The 26,980-nt window shown below is 32.3% G+C and overlaps 5 protein-coding genes across 7 annotated transcripts; 1 reads left to right on the top strand and 4 right to left on the bottom strand.

Moving 5' to 3' along the window:
• Positions 1-362: 362 nt before the first annotated feature.
• LOC114175859 (probable mitochondrial adenine nucleotide transporter BTL3) lies at positions 363-4,035 on the bottom strand. The gene is made up of 4 exons (XM_028060696.1): positions 3,359-4,035; positions 2,421-2,724; positions 1,398-1,865; positions 363-616 (listed from the first exon to the last, which is right to left on the bottom strand). The coding sequence occupies exons 1-4, from the start codon at positions 3,778-3,780 to the stop codon at positions 542-544; spliced, it is 1,269 nt and encodes a 422-aa protein (XP_027916497.1). The 5' UTR covers positions 3,781-4,035; the 3' UTR covers positions 363-541.
• A 2,317-nt stretch (positions 4,036-6,352) lies between these two features.
• On the bottom strand, positions 6,353-9,821 carry LOC114176363 (ras-related protein RABH1e). Of its 2 annotated transcripts, XM_028061392.1 has the most exons (7): positions 9,488-9,821; positions 8,614-8,684; positions 8,380-8,468; positions 7,906-8,017; positions 7,468-7,558; positions 7,044-7,214; positions 6,353-6,437 (listed from the first exon to the last, which is right to left on the bottom strand). In XM_028061392.1, the coding sequence occupies exons 1-6, from the start codon at positions 9,602-9,604 to the stop codon at positions 7,071-7,073; spliced, it is 624 nt and encodes a 207-aa protein (XP_027917193.1). In that variant the 5' UTR covers positions 9,605-9,821; the 3' UTR covers positions 6,353-6,437; positions 7,044-7,070. The 2 variants fall into 2 exon arrangements, with proteins under 2 accessions (XP_027917193.1, XP_027917192.1); XM_028061391.1 differs by lacking the exon at positions 6,353-6,437 and having other exon boundaries at positions 6,573-7,214; positions 9,488-9,820.
• Positions 9,822-12,823: 3,002 nt separating this feature from the next.
• Positions 12,824-16,580, top strand: LOC114177458 (BTB/POZ domain-containing protein DOT3). 2 transcript variants are annotated; one of them, XM_028062803.1, is made up of 6 exons: positions 12,824-13,047; positions 13,176-13,245; positions 13,861-14,759; positions 14,950-15,223; positions 15,326-15,454; positions 16,009-16,580. In XM_028062803.1, the coding sequence occupies exons 1-6, from the start codon at positions 12,929-12,931 to the stop codon at positions 16,384-16,386; spliced, it is 1,869 nt and encodes a 622-aa protein (XP_027918604.1). In that variant the 5' UTR covers positions 12,824-12,928; the 3' UTR covers positions 16,387-16,580. The 2 variants fall into 2 exon arrangements, with proteins under 2 accessions (XP_027918604.1, XP_027918603.1); XM_028062802.1 differs by having other exon boundaries at positions 14,947-15,223.
• Positions 16,581-18,792: 2,212 nt separating this feature from the next.
• Positions 18,793-19,128, bottom strand: LOC114178556 (50S ribosomal protein L23-like). Its single transcript, XM_028064545.1, has one exon. It carries the CDS (start codon positions 19,126-19,128, stop codon positions 18,793-18,795), a length of 336 nt encoding a protein of 111 aa, XP_027920346.1.
• Positions 19,129-20,640: 1,512 nt separating this feature from the next.
• LOC114179254 (UDP-N-acetylglucosamine transporter ROCK1) lies at positions 20,641-25,520 on the bottom strand. Its single transcript, XM_028065520.1, has 7 exons — positions 25,174-25,520; positions 23,831-23,879; positions 23,499-23,725; positions 22,304-22,502; positions 22,074-22,217; positions 21,567-21,641; positions 20,641-21,124 (listed from the first exon to the last, which is right to left on the bottom strand). Exons 1-7 carry the CDS (start codon positions 25,305-25,307, stop codon positions 20,963-20,965), a joined length of 990 nt encoding a protein of 329 aa, XP_027921321.1. The 5' UTR covers positions 25,308-25,520; the 3' UTR covers positions 20,641-20,962.
• Between the last annotated feature and the right edge of the window lie 1,460 nt (positions 25,521-26,980).

Genomic DNA, 26,980 nt, shown 5'->3' with positions numbered 1-26,980 from the left:
GACATGACAATGCTGGATTTTACTTTAGAAACTGTTGAATCTATAAATAATGTCATGTTATTATCATCTCATGGAGATGAAAGGAATACTTCAACTGAGTTTCTAAATGACATGAAAAGTTTAAGAATAATAAATCATAGATTACTAAAGGTTGAAGTTACTATTATGCTTTTCAGAAATATTGATCCAACATTGAGTAACAGCACAAGATTGCAGGTCAATGAATTGGGAAAAATGTTACAAGTAATATTTTAATAATCAGAAAAAACATTAGAGACAATACCTACATTTCAAGAGAAGGCAATTTTCATTGTTTTTCTTTCTTTGGATTATTATTAAGTAAACAACATAAGATCAGTAAGAGATCCAACAGAAAAACATAATTAATTAGTTCTACGAGACACCCTTGATTCTTCTCACATACAGCAACATTCCAACACCCAGCAAAAACAGGGGTGACAGACTAAGAAAATAAACAGAAAATTCCCATTTTTTCAAAGATCAAATATATATCTAGCTTTAGTATCGCTGGCCTAATCATCTATGTTGACTCTACTTTGAGAACTACCTTCATGAACTCGTAAACAAAATAACTAATAGCAGCTGATGGTAACACCTGAAAAGTCACAAAATCAAAAACAACATATTAAAACATCAATGAAAGGATTGGCAGTAGTATTAAGAACTTGTCATAAATAGACTAAGATGAAAACCAGCTCTCAAAATTTGCTGAAACTAAAAGAATAGAGAAGTTGGGTACAATACAAGTCCATCCTCTGAACTTTAGGAAGGTTTGGAACAATTAATCCAATCTACACAAGGTTAATACAGGTAAAATAATTTGTTGCTTATAGCATGAACAATGTTTAGTTTCAGTGAACTAAAGCTAGATATATATTTGATCTTTCACTGAAACTAAACATTGTTCATGCCTGGCCATTTCACTCAAGGCATTGATCAAAAACAAAATTTCATGGACTGGGCATATGCTGAAATTTTTATGAAGTATAAGTTCACTAAAAATTATCATAGACTCATTTTACTTGTTTACTGAAATTTAAAGAAAAGTTTTCATGGATCAAAGCATATTATCAAGAATCAATGATATACGGATACAATCTGTATATCGGATACGACACGTATCCAATATAACGATATCCATTTGTTTTAAATATAATAGGATACGATATATATCTATATTAAAAAAATATAAAATAATTCTTAAAAATATGATAAATATATGATTTTTATTGTGTGAATTCAAATTAAAATCATATGTACTAAAGTTGTTAATATAAAAAATTATAAATTATTCATAAAATATCCTAAAATATCGAATACAGATACGTAACCAAATTGAAGTATCGAAACATCATAGTCAAGAATAAAAACCATACCTGCAATAAACTAGGAATTAGTCCTGCATAGAGGGCAGGAACACCTCCTTGCTCAACAATCTTGACACAAGTTGCCAGTGCATTCAACCTTGTTGCCCGTACTTGCATTTGAAGCTGTCTCCTTACAACTTCAAAGGGGTAAGTAGCAGCTTCAGAACAGCAACCAGCAATAGCACCATATAATAAAGTTCTGATAGGACCCAATTCCAATTGTTCCAGTGCATTTAAGTCTTGGGCCTCTTCTTTCATGCGTTGGATTCTTTTCCTTCCCTCAGGTGAATGCAGATATGCTGACTTTAAGATATCATAAACACCATAGTAGACAGCACCTGAAGGTGCCATACTGATAATGGAGGGTACTAAACCCTTGTAAAGAGAAAAAAAGCCCTCTGTTCTTATCATGTGGCGGAAGGCACCAATAACACCACCTAAGGCTTCACCACCAGGTGCTACCATTACCGTCCTGATCTGAAAGAAATCATTCTTAGAACGCAAGCACAAAAAAACATAACACAAAATTTAACTATGTTGTAATAGTTTGTTTGAGTAGGCTTCATAAATTCTAGAGAAAGACTTTTTTAGTGCTCCAAATGTTGAAGGCAATGAGTGAAGTGACAACAGACCATGAAAATTTTCTGGTATTCAACCAAAATCTTAAGCAATGATTAAGACTTCATAGTTTTTAATGCTTAACAGTGATTACAATCAAGAAGCATCATGGAGGAACATATATATCAAATGTAAGATGGGAATGCATGAATTGGTGGCCAAAGAGGACATGCTTACAATTTCCTATAGTTTATCAATGTAAAGAGCTCTAAACAATTATAGTCTGCATTAATTCATACCCATCATTTCATACTTTTTTAAAGCATCACACAGAAAGAAAGTGTACCTATACTTAAACAGTACCTATAAAGTAATACCAGTCCTATCCTATCATACTCCTCAAAGCATCAGAATTCAAAATGCAAGCATTAGAGAGAACAAATGCAAGCAACATGATTTTGAATTTCCACTCACAGTGTCCATGGGCAAGCAGAGCAATGTAGCTGTTATCCCAGAAGCAGCACCAGCAACAAATCTCTCTAAGTTAGTAGATTCTTCATTCCCCAACATCCTTGTCAGCTTATTTTTGTAAGTATCATAGGCATAAAAATTTATAGCCTTAAAAGGTGCTGTCCGCAGAATATTCACAAAATTCCCTTTCCAAAAGCCTCTCAACCCTTGAGAAGTCGCAATTTCCTGAATGAGCTCAAAAAGATTCTTCTGTTCACCACGAACTATGTACTCCAACTTAAGTCTCTCGAGAGGTGCAACAAAAGTCCTGGTAGAATAAGCCACATAGCAAACTTATACCATTGTTCATAATGATTTTAAGTTCATTAAAGCTTCAAAACAAAAAACAAAAACGCCCTCTTTATTAGCATTGTATAAATAACAGACGAACGAAGAATTCATAATAAGGTCTTTATACTGTCATCATATAAAAAACCACCATAAATTATATGATAATTTTGTTGACTTTTATAACAATTAGTTAAAGAGAAGTGTTTATGACACACTCTTTGTGACACATTCCTTCGAGCACAGTATCTTTATTTATTACAATTTATTGAAAGAATGAGCCAAAAGGAGAAATTGTTACATAGTCTCAGACCGCCATAGTCACAGTAAGCAATTTCCATGTGACACACAACCAAATCTTATTAACTCTCTCTTCTAAACCATAAATTTCGGTTCACATGGTAATCTAAATCATCAAATAATTTCTCATTCAAAAAAGTGTGCTAGAAAGGCGTTGCTGATTTCTATCTGCCTTAAAAGTACAAATTTTACACTAAAACCCTATCAAACTCGTGCAGTGGGAAAACATAAGAAAAGTGCAAAGCTGCAGAAAACTGTGAAATTAAGCAAACGCGAGGTGACAGTGTAGAAATTAAAGGAACGATTTTGAAGACCTCGAAACCATGGCAGCAAAAGCACCAGCCCATAGATGTTTACTCATGTTGACAGCACCCGATCCATTGATCTCAACCTTCTCTTTCTCTTCACTCAAACCATCATCAACATCTTCCACCTTCTTATGATGGTGCCCCAGAATTTCACCCGATTCTTTTCCATACCTCTGATCCCCACTGGCTCCATTTAAGGACAAACTCAATGAGAAGAACGCACCGCCACCTACGCCACCTACGCCACCTTCCACCCTCCGACATGTTTTCCGACAAAAACATGATACTTTTATAGGATCAGAAGAAGAAGAAGGAGGAGGAGGAGGAAGGTAGGAAGTGAAGGAGGAGGGAAGTGTGTGACCGTGGAGGAACAGACCACCGGGGAGGAACGAATCGGAGGATTCCGGCGGTGTGATTAAGTGGAGCATTGTTGTAGGTTTTTTTGTTGTGGTCGTTGGTTTTTGTTTGTTTCAGGTGTGTTTGTTTGGTACAAGGTAGGAGAAGTATGGTTGGGTTTGAAAAGGATTTGGGTCTCACTCAGTTTTTGAAGAATTGAAATACATGAGAGATGAAAGATAAAATAGAATAAGATGCGATTTGAGATGCATTGCATAGCTTCCACCGCCGCATCTGCAATGCTGCCTTCCGACACCGGTTGGCTAGCGTTGGAGGTTGCTGCTCTCCTGCTTCTTTATTATTTAAATAATATATAATAATCACTCATTTACACAAGTGCAAAAAACGTTTGTTTCTGTTGAAAAGTGTTTTTTTGTATTTTTTTTAATACTTATCTTAATGTAATTTTTAAAGTATTTATCAAAACAATAATAAAATAATGCAATGTTGGAGATTTGATGACTTTTAATATTTGTTTCATTCTTCATGGGTGAGGTTTTATTTAAGATGGGTGAATTTGTTCATATTTATTTATGGTTATAGGAAATTCCAACTTTCTTTGTTATTATAACTTAATAGGTAAAAATATTGATGGTGCATGCGTGGGCGTGTTGGGTTTCTCACGTGTACACCACATTCATGTGGTCGGTGTGGGCCTAAAAGTAACAACAACCCCTTTGTTTTGTATACGCGGCACTCCGAGTCATCTTGTTATTTACACGTGTAAATAATATTATGGTCTGTTTTTTTAAAAAACAACTCTTTAATATAACTTCTACTATTATTTTTCTCTATTATTTATAATGACTGTAAAATGTTTGAGAATAAGACAAAAAAAAAAAATCACTATAAAACTAATATTCATTACATTGATGATTGATGAGGCCACCCTTACCGCAACTATGATGGGGAATACTATTCTAACATATCCACTAAATAAAAACTATTACAGAGAATTTTTTTTTTAAGGAGAAATTTGGTGGATCTAATTTGAATTTGAGTTGATTGCAGTAGCAACTATTTCTCTAAGAAAAGTTTGTTATAAGTAATATATATATATATATATATATATATATATATATATATATATAATTACAATATATATATATATATATATATATATATATATAATTACAATATTCCAACTTTTGTATTATACAATCTATTTGATGAATTTTGTGAGTGAAAAATTGATTGAGTTGTTTAAAACACGAAATATAATTTGACACCCAAAAAAATATAATACATTATTAAAAGAAAAATAGAAGAGAAACTTTAGGGAGTTTGTAGGTTAACATGCTATTAGTGGCACTGTGTAATTTGTTTTCTGTAACTTTCGTCTTTAAACTACACGTAACTTTCATGTGGAATAAACCGAATTTTTTGTTTTCTATTTGGAGTGTGAGAATGGTGTTTCTTTCCTTCGTACAGTTGTCACGTAGCTTTTTATTTTCTATTGGGCATAGTGCCACTCCTTGTAACCCTGAGATAGATAAATTAATAAGTTGTGGACAATATACTAGACAGCTATATATTGTTGCCATTTTTATTATTATTTATCAAGGATAAATCTCAATTTAATTTAAAACAAGTTATTTTGGTAGTAAGGAACTTTTATTTTTATTTAAATGAAACCCAGTCTCTTTGCCTTCCTCATTCTATTTTAAATAAATACAATAATTTATTGTGTCTAAAAAGATAATTGCTTCAGTTGAAAATTTTGCCTAAAGCGTACCATCACGCTGACAAACAAAAGAAAGTGCATATAAAATATGAACAAAAATTCTTTTCTTTTATTATATGAACTTATATTTTGGTAATGTTTTTAATCTTTCGAACAACATAGCTAGATAAAACAAATGTTGGGAATGCCTAAGTTTTGTGTCAAAGAATATGCGTATATTTGTGACAACTTTTATGAACTTGCTTAATTTTATTCCTTGTATATTGTTCCTTTTCTTCTACTGTTAAGAGAAAGACAAATAATAAATGTGCAGTCATTAACCAATAAATCATATTAGATTCCACTAACAAAGAACCATATTATGTAATCAGATGTGTTTGAGCAAATTAATTAAATTTACAATGGATGGTTTTTGTAAGTTTAGGCTTAGGGTTTGCTACTTAGAATGGAATGAAGTGCGATGGGGTACAATTAAGTAGTAATACACGTAAAAACCCAAATGTTTAAGTCAAGAAACAATTTTAAAAGAGTTACTAAATGATTGAAGATCACTCACATGTGAGAAAAGATAGAGGAAGGTGATTGATCCATCCTGGTAATGATAATAACTATCAACTCTAATGGTGACTAGTTAAAGTTACTCTAACGAAATATAAAAAGCTTTGAAATATGCAACAGCAAAGTGAAATTAGTCATTGATGATTTTTTTATGAACCATCAATGCTAATTTAATAGTCTTTTTTCTCTAATATGTGATAGCAGAAGACATAAGACACATAATAAAGGAAATGAATGAAATTTTCTAAAACACGATAGTTTTAAAAAGTGATTAATCTATTCTCTTAATACAAGTTATATGACGGTGATAATGTCGACTGAACTACCTTTCTAACAAAACAAGTCCATATATAACAATAGATTAGATATGTAGCATTTGTAGTAATGCACTCCTTTCCTTCTTTCTACATTTGAATCTTTCTTGAAGGTTTTCTTTAGCTCTCCTCTCTGTATTAAATATCATTTGTTTACATCTTCGAATTCATATGCTAAAGTTTAAAAAAAAAATACATCAATCATTATAATGACCAGATATTTACCTTCGAGTTTGGTTGCGCCAATTATTATGACAATGCATCCCGGTTACGTGAATTAATATATTTTTTTTTTTATGCTTTTCTAAGCCTAGAGAGATCGTTCAACAATTCCAACAAGGGAATTCTATCAGTAGGGTCTCAGTAAAAAAGATCCAAATACCCCAACAAACCAATCAACTCTGCTGGACAGGATCATCGATGCCACCAAAAGGACAAGGGCCAGATGGAGGGTTAGATACGTCTTGTCTTGCCTTCGACACAGACTATGCATTTCTATAGTATAACCATAAACCTATGACGTATTGAGGGAGCTTGTTTATTATCTCTATTCTAACATCAAGGGACTAATTGTATAACAAATAAAAAGAATAACGTGTCGTACATCAAAACCATTACTGCAATTTGTCCCCCCACCCAAAAACTGAAGGATCATTGCTACGAAAGCACGCTTCCTCCAGCACCATCATTTAACCATTTAATCAGCCAATCCCAGAATTATATTCAGTGAACTACTTACTATTGGCACTTTTGAGAACAGTCTTCTCTAGCAGGAACAACCTCCTCCTTGCTGCTCTGTCTGGGATGAATTCACTGTGGGCTTTAAATTTACATCGACCATGTCTTCCTGCTTTGTAGAAGAAAGAGTTTCCATTCCTGGCAGGGCAGCAGCAATCTTACGAAACAAAGGCTGCACTTTGCATTGACAGAAAACATTAAGGGAACAGAACAAACATATGAAAGAAGATAATTTTGAGAAACAAAAGATGGTGCATATGACATATCACCGGCAGCACTGTTCAGAAGAATGATTTAATAAATGACTGAAAAGCTCACTAATTTTCATCTTGACATTACATATGACATATCACCGACATCATTGTTCATAAGAATGATTTCGTAAACTAAATATTGGGATGACCAAAAAGTTCACTAATTTTCACCTTGATATTGAAGCCTGCTTTTGCACTGGTTTCTATGAACATGATTCCAAACTCACGGGACTTTGCATCTCCTTCTTCTATTGAAACTTGCCTGTTTCAGTATCAAAATGGCTTTGTAAAGAAAATTTCAGACGGTGAAATAAAAATACTAGAATGGAAACACAAGAGGCAAGCCGGTTGGTAAATGGACTAACTATGATTTCTTCTATTTGTAACTACTAATGCATGCAAAGTTCATGCCCTGAGACAAATTTTAAGCCATCCAAAAATTATATTTAATCGACCAAACTTTTACAGTTTTCGGATGAAACAGAATATGGAAACACTAAAACTGAGAAAATCGAAGCATAATATGGAAACCCCACTATGATAATAAACAAACACATAAAACATCCAATCAGCATTAAAAACAATCAGATAGACCAAATTAACACTCACCTTTTATCAACAAGATCAGTTTTGTTTCCAACCAAGACAATAATAACATCGCTGCCACGTTCTGTGCGGACCTCCTCAACCCACTTGTTAGTGTTCAGAAATGATTGCCTGTCTGCATAAGAACACCTTACCTAGGTTAAATAATCATAAATTGCTGTTAAATTTTCATTATCATATGAAGAAAACTAAAGCATTTTCAAATCCACATGCAAACACATAAAAAAAAAAATATATGCTATAGAACCGGCTGAGTGCAAGCAAGCACACGCACAACACATTAGGTTGTAATAACATGTGTATTAGAAAGTAAGACCAGAACAGTCATTCCCTTACATATATTATGCCCTAGAAAACCCTTTTTTGAGTTACATGGTCAAATAATTTAGAAAGTTATTTCATGAAAAAATCGATGAAGATCCAGAAAAGATTCTGTTAATTAGATAATGAATATATAAAAGAACATATAAAACTCACTAGCAACATCATATACTATAACTGCAACAGAAGAATCTCTTATGTAGCTTGGAATGAGACTTCTAAATCTTTCTTGCCCAGCAGTATCCCTGTGAAGTAAACATAAACTAAGCTCAGAAATTGTAAAAGAAAATGCGTACAAGGCTATGCCACAGTAATGTGCAGTCAAATATAAGTATTGAAGTACAAATTAAATCTGAGCTAGTATAAGATTTGAAGAAAAATTCATCTTACCAAAGCTGCAAGCGAACAGTTCTATCTTCCAGGTACATTGTTTTTGACAAAAAGTCAATACCAATGGTTGCCTGAAATTTACATAACCAAATATTTTGTCAGCAACCAAACAGCAGGACGAATAAAAAAGGTCAATCATTGAAGAGAAAAATAAAATACAAAAAACTCAAGAAAGAAACAAGTCCCCATATGTCCATTATAAGTTATTTTATGTTATGCCCAATATAAACAAAAATAAGACAACCTTTCACATGCCACCAGCAGTGTACTTTCATCTCATTTCTCTCATTATCTCTTCATGTAGTCGCATTACGTGCAATATCATTCATTTCTCTGTTTCTTTTCCTATCTTTCACTAGGTACATATACCCGCGGACTGTATACCCAATATATTTCCTAAAAAATAAGCATTACAAGCAATCAGAAATCTCACGAAACAAGCCTCTTAAAAATCAATGCAAAGAGGATTTATAGTCAAGCTCTTCTCAATGATTATAACAAGCTCTTCTTCCTATTCCAGCATTTCATCAACTAAAAAACGAGGATCCCGAGCCTAACATGTTCAATCTATTCCTGACAGATTGAGGTTTGAGTTTCAACACAAGAAAACACCCGTCCCTCAATTTCACCAAAAAAATTTCAGAACAAAAGTATATCTCAGTCTCAGAGCACATCCATTGATAATAAAGGACTTACCAAATTCAAATCACAGCAAAATTTATAGCGGAACTCGTCTCCAAAACAAATTCACCAATTAAAAAATATATACAGCGTGACGTAGTGAACCACATGCACATACAAAACGCATGTCGCAAACGAAAATGAAGATATTAAAATTGGATTGCATAAATTGAGATTGAGAAAGCACGGAAACCTGGTAGGTGGTGTCGAATTTGTCGTACATGAAGCGGGTGATGATGCTGGTTTTCCCGACGGATTGATCGCCCAAGAAAACGAGCTTGTATTTGGCGAGAGGGGACACCGTCGCCATTTCCGAGAATCTCTTTCTTCTTCTCTCTCAGAGACGCAAGCAGATCTGAATCTCCCCAATTCTCTTCTCTTCGATCCCAAGAAAAGAAACCAAATGAAGGATTACCAAATTTAACGTAATTTCGAGTGCAACGCGTTATGTATGAATGAATGTGTGGGGGTTGCGAACCGCCAACCTCGATGACTATGAAGACCGTGTCACGCTAATTTTCTCATTTCTATAACCTTTCTTTCATATATTAATTTTAACACTTTCTTTCTACGCAAGTATCGTAAGTTGAAAGCAAAGAGAACTGTCTTTATGATTAAATTTTTATTTTATTAAGTATTAATACTAATTAAATGTGCTATCTCAATTTTCTCTCCTCTCAAAATAAGAATAAACGTTAATTTTGTCATGTTATTTGTTGTGTAAATTGTTTTTTTTTTCTGTACAATATTTAGAGAACAGAGTAACGTATCAATCTGAAATAAAAATAATACATAGAAAGATATTTATAATTGTTTCATTCCAAAAAAATAAAGAAAACTGACTTTTGACTTATAGAATGAGATCAATTATGTAAACATTGTATATTGAGAAAGAACTTTTACCTATGAGTACAGTTTTCAATTAAACCCAATTGGATAGGTTGGTCCAATCTGATTTTAATAACGTTGATATAAATATAAATAAATAACTTACACCGAATTCGAATCTGACCATTTTAATAATACACTTTTAATGTTGGTGGTAAAAAGTCGTCGTGATTTTATTTTAGGAACTAATGTAAAATTTAAAAAAAAAAATAGAGAACCAAATACATGGATTAGACGATAATACACCACCACAACAAATAAATACATGCAATTTTTTTCTTATAAATTATTGTCAGTTTTCGCATTTATATATTACGTAATAGAAAATAGTTACTATTATAATATCATATTTGAGTTACATAATAAAAAACAACTACCATAACCGTTAGTTTATACATAAGAAATACAGTTACAATACTAATAATAATAATAATATTATTATTATTATTATTATTATATAAAAAAATATAAAAGAATCCAACATATCCAAATAATTTAGTATTCGATATATATATATATATATATATATATATATATATATATATATATATATATATATATATATATATATATATATATATATATATACCGAGTTTACTAGTAGTTTATTCGGACGTGTTCAGTTATCTTATATTATCATTTATGTTTTTAAAAAATATTATTCAATAAATAATCATTATCAAAATACTATTACGAACACACGTATATGTATGTATTTCTCATTTTTATTTTGTATTGTAGGTAATTAATGTAATTTTTTAACATAGTTAAATTTAAATAAATACTCATTTAAAAATAAAATAATAAGATAATCATCCTAATCTTAGGAGCATAATGTATATTAATTTAAATTTCTTAATTATAACAAATTCATATGAATCTGAACTTGTTTTAGATAAATTTCCAATCATATGAATCTCAAACATAATCAAGTGTTAATAAAAAATGAAACTCATAAAATTGTCAAATATATAAGTATCCCTCATCTTCCAAATACCTCACACAACATAAATATTAACATATCACAAACCTGTGTGCTTCCGTTAACATGTAACACTTGCAAAACAAAACATAAAGTGATGATTGATGGCACAATTAAGCATTATAGCGAATTCTAAAATTTGGATTATACGCTGATTTTTTTTTCTACCATCTTTCTACTAAGTTTTAAAAATGTCCCGATAAAGACAAATTTTGATATTTTAAAATATATTAAAATAAAATTAATATAATAAATTTGTATTCAAACAGTCTTAAAATAATTCCGAAAATAAGATAAACGAGTCCTATATACTATACTTTTATTATCTTTCATTCTAATAATCCGTTGTTATTAATAGTTTCAATCCAAATCACTTCACTAGAAGTGTCATTAATAGCATAATCTTCAAAAGAAACATGCAATTAAGACAATATTAAAATCAGAGTAAGCAATTCACTACTCCTCGTCCCAAATATCGCCAAACTTAGTGAAGAAATTAATAGATACATTATCCAAACAATCAATCAAATGAGTTAAAAATACATTGAAAAACACCAAACATCATTCCATCAAATTTTTTTAATTTACATCAACATCAATATATTTTAGAAAAAAAAAAAACTCAATAGAAACACAACACTAAAATCTCAATATATAATTTACATCCTTATTTTTGTCATCTGAAGGACAAAATGGCTTATGACTTTTTCTTCTTTGTTTCCAAAACAAACGTTAATAAATGAGAAATAGACGTATAATACCTGTAAGCCACAAGTCGCAGTTCGGTGGCAGGGTGGCAGTTTGAAAGCCCAAATCCTTAATAATAATTCAAAGATTGATTTTACAATGATTTTTGACCTCATCAAACCAAAAATAAAAATAAAAATGCAACGATGATTGGGGTTTGATGTAGAAGGAACGAGAGAGATCTATCCAATTATTCTCTTCTTTCAACAATATAAAACCATTTTAAATTATTAATTGATCAATTTTTTTTTTGTTATGGAAAAAAAATACAAGGTGATCATTAGTGTTGGCACTATAATACATAATTAATATTTTAATTCTTGAAAATATTTGGGACAGATGTTTTTATATACAATTATATAAATTTAAGTTATCTTATTATAGTTTATAACGGATGAAATTAATATAAGATGAGAGGAATTAAATGATATTGATGTAACTTACCTAAAATATAAAATCATTTAATATTTGAAAATTTATCCAATATATATTTTTCAAAATATATTAAACTAAGAATGATTCCTTCACTTTATTTGATGCTTCATTATTTCTTTTATAGAATTCAACATACATAATCGAAAATCATATATATTTACAATTTAATTGTCGAATTTACATTATGTGAAAAGCAATCTCATCCTAAAAAACTGTGTAAGATTACTGTATAAAGAGAGGGGAAAATGCAGTAAGAAAAAAAACAACAGAAAAAGAAATAAAGGAATTAAGATGAGAAGTGAAATTTATGATGTAAGAGAAAACTGAAACATTATGAAAGAAAAGTATGCATATTTGGCCTGAAGCATTACACGGTTATTATTTCTACACAACAAGAGAATGTTATTAAAGTTGATAAGCTCGAAGGAAAGAAACAAGTCACCAACCGTCTTAACTGCAGCCCTACACTCACCACAGAATCAACTTCCACCATTAATACGGACATTGCTCTCTTCTTTCTCTTCTTCATCAAAAAAATGGTCTTTCTTTCTCAACTATACTGCAATTAGCTACACTATCACCATGAACTCCCTTCAACTACAACGAGACTCTAATGGAAGTGATAAGCTTTCTGACAAAACCATTGTCATTCCCAACAAACTCACGGCAATAGCTGATAGCTTCAAAGGAGAACATTCATGGTACAGCTGCAAAATACCATTTTTTTTATGGATTAGACAGATAAAAATTCTGCAGTAACATGTTTTGAGTGAACCCTTTGTGTGCTGGTTTTCCTTTTTGTTTCTTTTTCTGAGTTGGTCTTGTGCAGGTTCATTGCTCCTCAAATCCCAACAGACTTTTCAATTCAAGTACAGGAAACCACTTATAATGTTCACAAGGTATAAATGCTTTCACATATTTAAAGCCCTGTGAGTGCAGAAAATTATTTACTTCTTAATTGGTTTAGTAACATGTTTCGGAACAGATTAATCAGCTGTGTGTGTGTATATAGAGCTCATGAAATGTGATGATTTCAGTTAAAAACTTAACAAAATGGTTAAAAAAATTTAACAAGTCAATTCGGTATCTATTTGATCAATTTTGAATATTTTTTAGCAGTTTTAATTATACTAGCACAAAAGTTACATATTCCTTTATCTTTGTGAGTGCACGGTTCTATTTATTTTTTTTGGATAAGGTAAAAAAAGTTCCTCCAAATACCAGAAAAACAAGATAATAGAAACGGATTAACAATACTGAAAACAGAACAGCACAAAATACGGGAAAGCAACGGTGTATTTGATTTGGGTTTTTTACAACGTTTTATGTATTTCTTCTGGATGATAATAAAAAAAATGCTGCATTATTTTTATTATATTTATTGATTTTAAGATGAACAAAATACTGAAAAAGTTACATTTTTGCTGTAACAGACAGAGAAGCAACTTATGTCTTAATCATTATGTGTGTTAGCTTTTTGCTGTAACATGATTTAACGTTTTCTGAAACAACAGTACCCCTTGATATCAAAGTGCGGTTACATAGGACGATTGGAGATTCAGCCTTTCATCTCAAATTCTGGCAATGCTCTGAAGCTTGAAAACTTCCCAGGTGGGTCTGAAACATTTGAAACAGTTCTAAAGTTCTGTTATGGCCTCCCAGTAGACTTCAGCCCAGATAACATAGCTGCACTAAGATGTGCATCAGAGTTCCTAGAGATGACAGAAGAACTAGAAGATGGAAATCTAATTTCTAAGGCTGAAGCTTTCCTCACTTTTGTTGTGCTTTCTTCATGGAAAGACACTATCACTGTTCTGAAATCTTGTGAAAACCTATCTCCTTGGGCCGAAAATCTCCAAATTGTAAGAAGATGCTGCGACTCCATTGCGTGGAAGGCTTCTAAAGATGATCACACAAGTGAGGATGCAGCGCCAAATCAAGAAAGTTGGTGGTTAAATGATGTGGCCACCTTCCGCATTGACCATTTTATGAGGATCATCTCTGCAATACGGGCAAAAGGAACCAGAGCAGAGATAATCGGTAAGTGTATTATGCAATATGCCAAGAAATGGCTGCCAGGAATGGATGTGGAGATAGAAGGGCTAAGAGGATATGGACATGAAAAGTATAACCTACAGTTCAGTATTTTTAGTGGGAAGAAGAAAGAGAGCAGTGGACACAGCAAGGAGCAAAAGACAATTATTGAAACCCTGATAAGCATTATTCCTCCTCAGCTAGATGCTGTCTCATGTAAGTTCATGTTGCAGATGTTAAAGATGGCCATGATGTATTCTGTATCACCAGCTCTCACAACAGAACTTGAAAAGAGAGTGAGTATGGTGTTGGAAGACGCTGAGGTGAATGATCTTTTGATTCCAAGATATCAAAATGGAGATCAAGGAAAAACAGTCATGTGAGTATGCTACAATTTCTCCTTTTTCTTCTTCCCATAATTGGTATTGGCCACATTATGCCAAAGGTCAAATTTGATTTCACAACTCTGAACCAGAAATGAAAAGATAAAACCCTGGAATTATGAAAATGATAAATGAAACTAATATCTATATTGTCTTTTTCTATTCTTTGTTCCTCCTCATTAGTAGCATGACTAATTCATCTGAAGAATGCACCATGCTAGACATAGATGTGGTTCAACGAATTGTTGAATACTTCTTGATGCATGAACAACAGCAGGTGCAACAGCAACAGAAGACGAGGAAATTCAATATTAGTAGGCTCTTGGACAATTACCTGGCTGAGATTGCAAGGGATCCAAATCTTTCAATTACTAAATTCCAAGTTTTCGCTGAATTGCTACCTGAAAATTCTCGATCATATGATGACGGTCTGTATAGAGCCATTGACACCTACCTCAAGGTCATCATTTTAATTCTTATGTTTTTGTAATTCTGGTTCCTGTTATAACTAAAGGCATTTATAAACACAGTTTTGACATTCTGATATTTGACATCCCTCCAGACCCATCCTTCACTAAGCGAGCATGATCGTAAAAGACTATGCAAAATCATGAACTGTGAAAAACTCTCACTTGATGCATGCCTTCATGCCGCACAAAATGAGAGATTGCCCCTAAGAACAGTTGTGCAGGTAAAGTTTGCAATCTCTGGAATAAAAACTATTTCAGCTTCATACATGATAAATTAACAAAATGACCAACTATTTCAGAATTTCAGATTCCATTCTACCAATAAAAAAAGCAAAAAATGATAGCACAATTCAGAATTCAGATTTAGCAGCATCTGCTCAACAAACTTAGGAACCAATTAAAAATTTGAACTAATTAAGGATAGATTTATATTGTTCATTATATTAATACTTGTAACTTTATAGACCTAGACCTCTTACTTTTACTTTTACTTTCAATGGAAAACCCTTAAAATACTAACGGAATCTGTAGGTGAATGGCAGTTTTTTAAACGAAGTAACTTTATTAGAATGAAAGAAGGATCATATAGAGGCAGGATAATGCAAATACTCCTCATAGGCCTAAAAATAGAAACAAAATAGCAACACTCCTAATCCCTCTCAGAAACTATGAAGGAGAGGCCTAAAACAATCCTATCCTAATGGAAAATAGTTGAAAACAGTTAACTGTACAAAGAATGGTTTTCTGGTGCTAATATAACAAGAGTGAAATGCAGGTTCTGTTTTCAGAGCAAGTAAAAATGAGGACAGCAATGCAAGAGAAGGAGCCAGCGCAAAGAGGAATCCAATCTGAACAAGAAGGAAACCAGACATCTGCATCTATGGACATTAAGGCACTCAAAGCAGAACTTGAGAATGTAAAGTCCAAAATGGTAGATCTGCAGAATGACTATTTTGAATTGCAACAGGAGTATGAAAAGTTAAGCAACAAGCCAAAGAATTCATCAGGCTGGATTTTACATTGGCGGAAGATTAAAAACTCCTTACATACAAAACCAGCAGGAGTTGAAATTGGAGACAGACAGGACACACCCAAGTCACCAAACACGGTTATACGTATACTAAACCCTAGAAGAAGGAGCTCCATGTCTTGAAGTGTTACCTGTTTCGAGTTTCAACATAAAATGTACTGTAGTAAAAACACCTAGCAAGCCATTCTTATATGAAGCACATGGTGTAAATTTTGTATCTTAAGATATTGTTAGTCATAGGCTTTTGCTTCCATATACAGACTAAGACTCCCAAATGCAGCAATACAAGTACACAAATTTACACACATAAGAACAAAACAGAAAAATGGCTACAATACTAATACAAGCTCATGGGCCCTAACAACATACAGTTGATAGAACATCAACCTTTTAAGTTCAGCAAGGAACCATAAAAGCTGTTGATGAAGGGAAGACACAATGCTCTAGCATAGCAAAAACAAAAAATGTGTAACTTGAACGGAAACAACATTTGTAATTTAGGAGGATGTTTGCTTATACTGGTTTAGTGATTAATAGGTCCCTTATAACAACTGAGTGCTCAATGATTTCATTAATAAAGATTCTGGGAATTATGATCATAATACGGTTCGATGATCGTAGCAATAAGATTGTTGACATTCGAGGTAAACCACAAACTGCACATGGTCTTCAAAGTTCCGAACTCAAATTCCGGGTACATTAGTAAAATTAAGGTTAAAATACTCCGTTGGTCCTCGTTTTGGTTCAAAAATCTCAAATCGGTCCTCGTATTTTAATTAGTCTCAATTTCGTCCTCGTTTTTGTAATTCAGTATTAAATCAGGACAATCACTAACAGTGTTAAATTTTTTAACGTTATCTTGGTTTTGATTTTCTGACGTGGCGTTATGTATTATTTTTCAGAATGGCACAGTGACTGCGTGGACTGAATTAAAAATAACATAGTGCTTGAAAAATCCTAAATGTTGTAATTAGGGAATTAGGGATTGGATTGGGAAAATCAGTGTGATTGCGTGAATTTGCAGCCAACAACTTCTTCACTTCCACCCTATCAAACGAAACAAAAAACCCCCAATTGCAAAATTAGGTTTTCCAAAACCAAAATACAAAAACAACATCCACAAAAAACAGAACTAAATTCATTTTCATATCTCATACCTTGAACTTTGGGCATCCCCAAAATTTTCTCCCCCTGTTCTTAGCAGTTCTAACAGTTCTTATGATTGCCTTCTCACCGCAATAGCAAAGAGATGCGAAATCGAACCTCCTCCCCACACCCCCATGAGAAGAAACGGTAGAATTTTTCATTCCCCAACCATTGCAAGTGTAGGATGAGGACGAGCAAGAATGAGAGGGAGACATTACCAGTGCAGGACGAGCAAAACGGAGGAGACCACAAACCTTCCGCACCCTCTTTCAAATTCAAACACTTACCCTCTTCCAATATTACCTTCTTAAAAGAGAAGACAACAATGGTTGTTTAAGGTGCCAACCACAACTCATTGACACGTAAGATTGAACATTACAGCTATATCATCACATATAAACGCCGTTTGCCAACAGTTAACGATTGCCCTGATTTAATACTGAATTACAAAAACGAGGACGAAATTGAGACCAATTAAAATACGAGGACCAATCTGAGATTTCTGAACCAAAACGAGGACTAACAGAGTATTTTAACCTAAAATTAATGACATTAAATCAAATTATCATTTTAAGAAACTAAATAGACTAATTTATCATTTCAAACATCACTGTTGAACTGTACTGAAAAAAAAAAATACACCGCTGAGACAATTAGATCAGGAATAGTAGAATTTGAAGGCTTATAGCACCAAATTCGGATGCAAAAGGGTTGACGCTTGACACGACGTATGACAACCAACAATTTCATATACAGAGAACAATGGATCTCACTTCCTACAGCAAGCACATAATGCTGCAGAATTACTGAGATAAATTTGTGTCAACAATCGATTCAGCCAAAATACCATCCCTATAGGCAATATAAGCATTAGCATGTCTAATTAGTGGAATCGTTTCTTTCTCATTCCGAGCATGATTCTATTTTATTAGTGTGTGCTTCCCCGACAAATACAACTCATCAAAATTAAAAAAAAAAATTATAAATTACCCTCATGATTTCGCTATAATATTTGATATTCCAGAAAAAAAAGGATTTAACTTTCTGTACTTAATTTTTTTGGGATCAACCGTTCATTTCAGAATTACTTTCCTAAACATAAAAAAAGTCATTTCAGAATGAATGAATTGAATGGGAGGTGAATCAAGAAACTTAGATTTTGAAACAAATACCATGCAGAAAATTACAGATAAATGTGAGCCACAAAACTCAAATCCTAGACATTGCGCCCAAAATGCAGACCTGGACCACTGCAACATAATTCTCATTAATCAATAAACTCCAACAAACTAATGTACTCACCATTCTATGTTTTCCTATGCCCAAATGGAACAAAAAAGAGAGAGAGAAAAAAAGTGAATTGAAACCCACAAAACTACAGACCTAGCGGTGAGTAGTCAACATCTTCTGATTCTTGTTGTCTTGGAGGGTGGAAGAAAAGGGGAAAGGGTTCTGTGAGAAAGAAAGCGGGTTCTTGAGGGTGACATAGGCCTTCTTGTAATCGGGTTTTGCGACCAAGGAACCCCCGTAACGCTTCTTCTTGCCCTTCATGATAAGAGTTCGCACCTTTTGGACCTCGAAGCCATAGAAGGATTCTAGGAAGCACTTGATTTCGAGCTTCGAAGCCGAAGGTGCAGTCTTAAATGCGATTTCTTTGATTTCTTTTGAAGAAGTGGTGGGAATGAGTGGCATCATCGGAAGGATTGCGATGTGCGCCATCTCTTCTTTAAAGCTTGGACCTTTCTCCGACCTTCCTTAAACACTGCTTCCAATGCTAAAAAAACCCTTGTGCGTCGTTTATCATCCCTCTAACATATTAGAATTTGTTATTTCTTTTTGTATCTATTTTTTTTATTGGTTCAAAATATGTTTTTGTCTAATCGGGCTTTGTCCAAGTGGTTATTAATGTTGGTAACATGTATTACATCAACATTGTAGGCATGATGAATACTTATTCCTCAAAATTTAAAATGTTGACATCAATTCAAAATGGAAATATAACTTTCCGTTTATATAAAAAATTTTGTTTCACTTTTAACATAATATTTTAAAAAATAATGAAATATATATAAATTATTGATAGGATGACTTGAGATAAGTTGTGAAAAAAACATTGTTGTTAACCAAGCCAAAATTTGATGAAGACTGTTTGTGACCTCGAACACAATGTAATCATAGCTTAATAATAAAGAACACCTGATTTATTAACATAATATATCGACGTTGACTGTTAAAAGAATGTTTTTCTTTTCTGCATTAAAAAAAATGTTATAGAGATTAAATATATTGATCATTCAATTTTAGTTGTATCATATATTTCTCAAAGAAACTAATTCTGAATGAAAAAAAATAAATTATAGAGAATAAATAAAAAAGAGACATTTTAGAAGGACAAACAAAATCAGAATGCCTAAATAAATAGACAAAAAATAAACAACTTTTTTTATGAACAAGAGCAAAATACAAATATATTTTAGGTAAACAAAAGTATTTAAGCCTTTGTATTAATATAAAGGAGGATGACAATGGATCGGGTCGGACACATATAGTGTTTATCCGCAAAAAAAAGATCCGCTTTAAAATTTACGGGTACCCGTGGATACTCGATATCCACAAATATCTTAAAAAATATATATATTTTATAAATTTTTAATATAAAATTATAAAAATTAAATTAAATTATAATTATAATTAAATTTGACATAATAAAATATACTGTTAATTTTAATTTTAATTAAATTTAACTTAATAAAATATAAATTAAATTTTAATTTTAATTTTTTTCAAGTAACGGATACCAGCGGGTATAAATAATATGATACCGTACTCAACCCGTTTATAAGCGGGTATTAAAATATCCGCTACCCGCGGATAATAAATAACCACGGGTAATAACTATCCGTCGCAGATTTTATCCGCAGATGTCCAGATATTTTTACCATCCCTAATTATAACTAGTAGATTCTTCTCCAAGGCAATTACTTGCTCCTTTAATAATTTCTTTTTGCACCTTTTGACCTACAGATCCACTAATCCAGAATGCAAAATTGTATCCCAGAATTAGTAACTTCCGGATAATGTACAAACACATTCTGAATTGGTGCAGAAAGAAATTACAAGGGTGTGGAAAGCAAGTGCCATACATACATCTAATCACAACGGGTCCATGCACATCTAGTGTTATTCTAGTGTAGGAATTGAGAAAGATATTCCTAATGTTAAGATAAAGGATTAATCGACAACAAATGTTTTTATGCGTGAATTTCATTGGTGATACAGGGAATCTCTCCTATGATATAAATTTCAAATCGAAATCCTGTTATCCACACAATGAAGAGGAGACAAATAAATGATCATTTAAAGATTCCAGAATATTAAAAGAACAAAACAAACTCTGTATAACACCCTCATTCTATTGGGACTGAGAAGACATCGAAAAGAATGCTTTGCCTTCTATGTTCTATCATTTACAATATGCTATATTCTGGATAAAAAACAAAGTAGTTTTAGTGGGGAATTGATGAATAAATCCCCATGCTATAATGGCCAGATTCTATGACTCCTTCTTCTTAACCACATAGGGATATTTCTGGTATATTGAAATGCTAGAGACCACTATTGGAAGAGCCACAAGGCAATACAGTGAAGGTGGTTTTCCATCGAAAACAAACTGTAGCAGTGCTGTAATGAGTAAAGCCGAAACAATGACAAAGCCCTGCAACCACGTTGAATAAATGCCACTGTAAGTACATTCGTAAAAACAAAAATAATGCGGAGTGTTTTCTCCCCTAATATTTCCTGTGAAATGATTTCAGAAGTCATAGAATTGTCATCATGTCCAGCAACTGCTAAGTTCCTCAATAATTTTAAGTTGTCCACTACCAAATTAATAATCAGCGAAGGACGAAAAGTTTGTGCAGTTACTGCCCTTGAATGCTCCATCAATATGTTGCAATAATAATTTCTCTTAATAAACATTAGTAATGCATGCTAGAATTTAGATTAAGCCCAGATAAAACAAAATTATGCAATCTGTTTTCTCCGATTAACCAAATTGCAAACTAACAATAATTAACGCCTGATCACCATTTTACTTGTCATCCGAGGATAGTGCATACCTAAAGTAATTCAGTAACAATTTACAAAGTTAAACTTACCTTTCGAACACCACCCGCATGGCTTGTAACTAAACCAACAAGGATTCCACCAAAGGCGTTGAACATTACTGGAATCTGAAATGAATAAAAAAAGATAAATAACGTTTTAACGTTGATGTACACCATTATCTATTAAAGACACATCAGCTAGGATAAAAATAGCCAGAACCAGGGACTATAAAGTCCATAATATGAATTTCCAAGTAGTTATCATACTCACTATTCAGTATGTAGTTATTACAGATTTGTCATGAACAAGAATGTGAGGGAATTAATCAAACCCCCTCGTCTCCCCAACAAAAATAAAATTGTTACCAATCCTGATATAAAAAAGTATCAAACCCAATTTACATGTCTATTCATGTGCTTGGGACAGACAGCAGAATGCCAAAATTTGAACCTTTCAGTATCCTTTGTCTATGTTCTTCTCTTCACCCATAAGCATAACAACAGTCTAATGGTTCTAAGAATTAAATTACAGAAGTCAAACAGCGGTAAGAACATTACCAAAGTAAGAGGAGTCCAACCATAGAAAAATCCATGTTGTCTCATAGCTTCCCCATCTGGAGATTTAAAAGTACTGGCTAGTAAACATACACTTCCAACGATAGACATTTCTATAGTCATCAAGTATGATGAGTGTTTCTTAACCTGTGACAGAAGGAATAAATACATAAATAATAATATTGAGTAAGAAAGCAATTAAAATTTCAATAGAAATTGAAAGTTGTGGTAACCTGAGAGGCCCACTGACACAAGGAAGAAGCCAGTCCAGAGAGCACTGAAGCAACTAATACAGGAATAATTCCATAGAATAAAATTTGATCAGCATCACTACTAGAGGAACCTTTGCTAGAACCTTCGCCAACACTTAAAAGAACTGCCGCAACAATTAGCAAAAACAAGGCCCCAATTTGTTCAATCGATTGTTTTTGCCTGTATGAAGCATTATCAGATGGCATGTAGTGTACAATGTTAGCATTATAGGTCCAACGTTACAGAAGGAAAAGAGATGCTGATGACCTAGAATTAATGAAAATACAACTACGGATGAATCTCTTAAAAAAAACCTAATCCAATATTGATTCAATCCTATTTATGCTAACAATTTTGTCAAGTACTATCAGTACTTGTAGCCCGCCAACAATAAGAACAATAACCTTATAAACAGAAGAATAACAAATAAAGACAACCCATTTAAACAGAAGTTATCACAAAGAAGGGAAAGAAACCCAGCAACATAAAAGATCGTTGAACCATCCAAACACAGCAAAGAAATGCAGAAATCTAGTAAGAGAAGCCAGTAAATAAGAGAAGAAGAGAAGAAATGCTTCTCAAAAGAGTCTCCCTATAATCACCCACTGAAAGTGTTGCAGAAGCACCCAACAACACAAGAAATCAACATATCCAAAACACCTAACAAAATTAAGACGAAGGTTCCAGAAAACACCAAGTGCACATATGGCCTCAACCCAACCCACGGACTGCAAGAATATAGTAGGCTCAAATAAAACAACCTAAACAACACCAAAAGTATACCTTAACCAGCCAAAATCACAAGAAACCGGTAAACTTCTGCTCCTAAGAATAAATTACTTTTAGTTTTAGTTTGTTCTACAGACACCAGCTATTGAGTGAAACCATTTACTTAACAAACATAGATAATAATTTAGCTTATCCTCTATCACAAGAAACCTAAACAACACCAAAAGTATACCTTAACCAGCCAAAATCACAAGAAACCGGTAAACTTCTGCTCCTAAGAATAAATTACTTTTAGTTTTAGTTTGTTCTACAGACACCAGCTATTGAGTGAAACCATTTACTTAACAAACATAGATAATAATTTAGCTTATCCTCTATCACACATGTGAACACATAGGTCTTACCAAAAATAGCAGAAATATTAATAATTGTAATGTAGGAACATACCTCAATATGAGATATGTAAAGAATGCAGTGAAAAATATTTTTGTCTGATTCAGCATTGAGAATGTAAGTGAATCAAGATTCTTGTAAGAAATTTGCAGCAAACTATTTTGCAATGCATATATAGCTGCAGGAAGACCTGATGCAGTCAGTGCACCAACCAAAGTCCATTCTTTATACACTTTCCTTAGAGTACCATCTTTTGCCATGATAAACAATGCACATAAAACCTAAAAGGCAGATTACAGAGATAGATGACTGTCAATAAAAGTAGGTTATAGTACAGGTTTTATAATAACCAATGCCAAAATTACGAAGAACAGTTAAAGATTTACCTTTGCTAGCTCACATACCAAAACAGATGAAGTCACAATAACCTCACGTCTGCAAGAAGAGGAAAATACGTTATAAGACATGCTTCACGTCGTCATTCACAATTAATGGTTTGATGCCCAAGGAAATGAATGACTTCAAAGATGTTAAAATTTAAAATCCGCTAATCACAATTAAGGTCGTGATGATTACCAAACAATACTGGTGTTAACATCATATCCAGGCCGGATACACAAATCAGATATGCCATCCTTGATATGTATTTTTTCCATTTTGATTATTTGTGCCGTCCGGATGGAATGGAATTGGGATAGAAGGAAAATGCTAACCAGTTTTCCATTGGTTAAGGAATTAAGAGGGGGATGTTTTTTAATTGGGATGCAGAGAAATGCACTTTCCTGTGATTTTCCCATGCGATTTTCAATAAAAACTTTTTCCTTTTAATTGCTAATGACTAATGGTGAGTTTTGAAACGTCAGTGCCTCTTTTTAATTTTGATCATAGGATTTTCACTAGGAATAACCATGCTTAAATGCTTACATTTTGTGTCAAGTGATCGTGTTATAGTTTGTTTGTGTTAATCATCAATTTTGCATGCTATATCCAAACTGTGACGTATCCCTCTTTTTTTACTGAATTTATTGCATCCTTGTATCCACTAAGAATTTTAACCGTTAATTGGGAAATCAGCAATTAAGAATTTTAACAACTTCATAATTTTATAAATGACTGTCTTCAATTATTTAAATGTATGACAAGCGAAACAAGGTAAAAAAAATGCAGCCCAATCTAAATGGTTCACTAGAATCCCTACTTGCAGATAAAGCCATGCACCAAATTACGTAGGCCATCAAATCCCATATGGCCAAGCATCAACACAAAAAGGGAAAGGATACATTCAAGTGCTAATTTCTCAAATGATTCATACAACTTTTTCATACATTATACTTGATCAACTGGACTTCCACTCTTTAAAGACTCTTAATCTTTTCCTGCGGGATTGCATATCCCCCAAACTCCCACCATTCCCGACTTTTATACAGTTAAAAAAATAGTTTGTTCAATTAAGTCAATCTTATGATCCTAATCCACCCTGCACTACTACTAAATTCTAAGTTACCAATCTTACTACAACAGCCACAGCATAGATCAAACGGAAAATATTATTAACTCCACCAACGATAATTAAAATAACGATTATTTTGAACGCTTAATAGAAAAATTGGCGACTAAATTGAAGTTCCAGAACTTTTATTTTACTTCAGAGGAGATGAAAATGGTGGCGCAAACAAGAAGAAAAGAGGGAAGTATAGAATTGAAGTGGTGAAGGTGTGAAAAGAAAAACCTGACGAAGCGTTTGGAGATCAAAGGTTGAGCGCCATATTGCAGAGCGAGTAGAAGGGAAAAGAACTGAATCCTGGCAGCATTGTCGGTTTTCTGAGTGGCCCCTCTTGACTTGGGTGGTGGCGGTGGCGCCATTCGGGGCTTTGATTCTGATTCCTCTGCCGATTTCAATTCTCCGATTCGATTTAACGGTGACTGAGTATTGATATGATATAGATGCACATGTCTATCACAGACTCCACGTAACGCCGTAAACCACCACCCTACCCACGCCTGCTACAGAACGACGTCGTTGCGACCATCACTGTTTCAGAAATGGAACGAATTTTCAGCACGTTTGCAGTGCGTTTGCTTTCAGTCTTAATAAACAGCGGTAAAAGTAAGAATTGTGAAATTTTGATATTAACTATTCTTATTACACTTTTTTTTTTTATATAACAGTGAGAAGATCAGTTGTGAATCGTAAATACAAGGTTTTTTTTACAATAAAATGTCATTCAAACAGATTATATTTAATTTGATAAGAAAATAATATATATATATATATATATATATATATATATATATATATATATATGTGTGTGTGTATATGTATGTGTGTATAAGTGAATAAGGGTTATTGAAAAAAATCCATTTGCTTTTTGTAAAACTACAATCTCGATATGAATGAAAATAAATACAAATTCATTTTCCTTATTTTTGTACAAAATTTTAAAATTAAAAATTAATCTGCCATAATATAATGGTATATATATATATATATATATATATATATATATATATATATATATATATATATATATATATATATATATATATATATAATCATAAATAAAATTTTAGAACTGTAAGTTTTATCTATCCATATATAACTCGTATTTCTTATTACAAAAGTAAAAATACATCAATAAAAGAGAATATGATATTTAAAATTGACTTGGTAATAAAGATGAAAAGAAGATTAATAAGCACAAGATTTGAGTTTCATCACTAATAAAATTAACATATTAATAATTAATATTTCTTGATAAAAAAAAGTAAGAAAAACAAGTTTTATACTCCACATAAGTATAAAACGGTTTAATAATTTTTTTTTAACGCATTACATAATAGTATTTGACTTAACATTAAAATAAAAATTAAAAATGTGTTAAACAGTATAAACAACTCAAATACAAGTCTGAGATGCGTAAGAATCATAAAATAAACATAACAAAATAAATTTGATTAAAAAAATTAAATCCACGGTATTTTGAAAGATGAAGAACTAAATTAGTCCAAAGTTTTGGAATTAATTAATTTCAAAATTTATTGAGAGTTAAGGGAAAAAAAAACATATTTAACCATTTTTTCTATTATATGCTAACATTTTCTTGTAATACTCCTGCTCCAGTTAAAAATCAATATGTATGTTATTTTTAACTTTTAATCTATTAAATAAAATATAAATATTATAATTTATGCGATTTTATCTTATATTTATAAAAATATACAATAAAGTAATTTGGTACTATAAAATATGGTATGTAATTACTTTTTAAAATACTTGGTAGCAGTTTATGTGTGTTATAACTTAAAAATATTGTTAGAAATAAAATAAGAAAATGATTTATGTATGTACATACATTAAAAGATGAATAATCGTACAGATAAAACCAACTGATTATTATTTTATTTTATTTTCAAAAATGTATTACTGATTTAGTATTAATGTATTTTAGAGGAGATAAAGATTTAGAGTTTCATTACTTGAATTGTTATATTTTTTAAAAGATTTTATAGTAGAAAGTGGATTTGTCTAAAAGAAA

The sequence above is a fragment of the Vigna unguiculata genome, chromosome 3, assembly GCF_004118075.2.
Source record: "Vigna unguiculata cultivar IT97K-499-35 chromosome 3, ASM411807v1, whole genome shotgun sequence".
NCBI lineage: Eukaryota > Viridiplantae > Streptophyta > Magnoliopsida > Fabales > Fabaceae > Vigna > Vigna unguiculata.
Note: the sequence above shows the minus strand (reverse complement) of the source record. Positions and strands in the feature narration are given on the sequence as shown.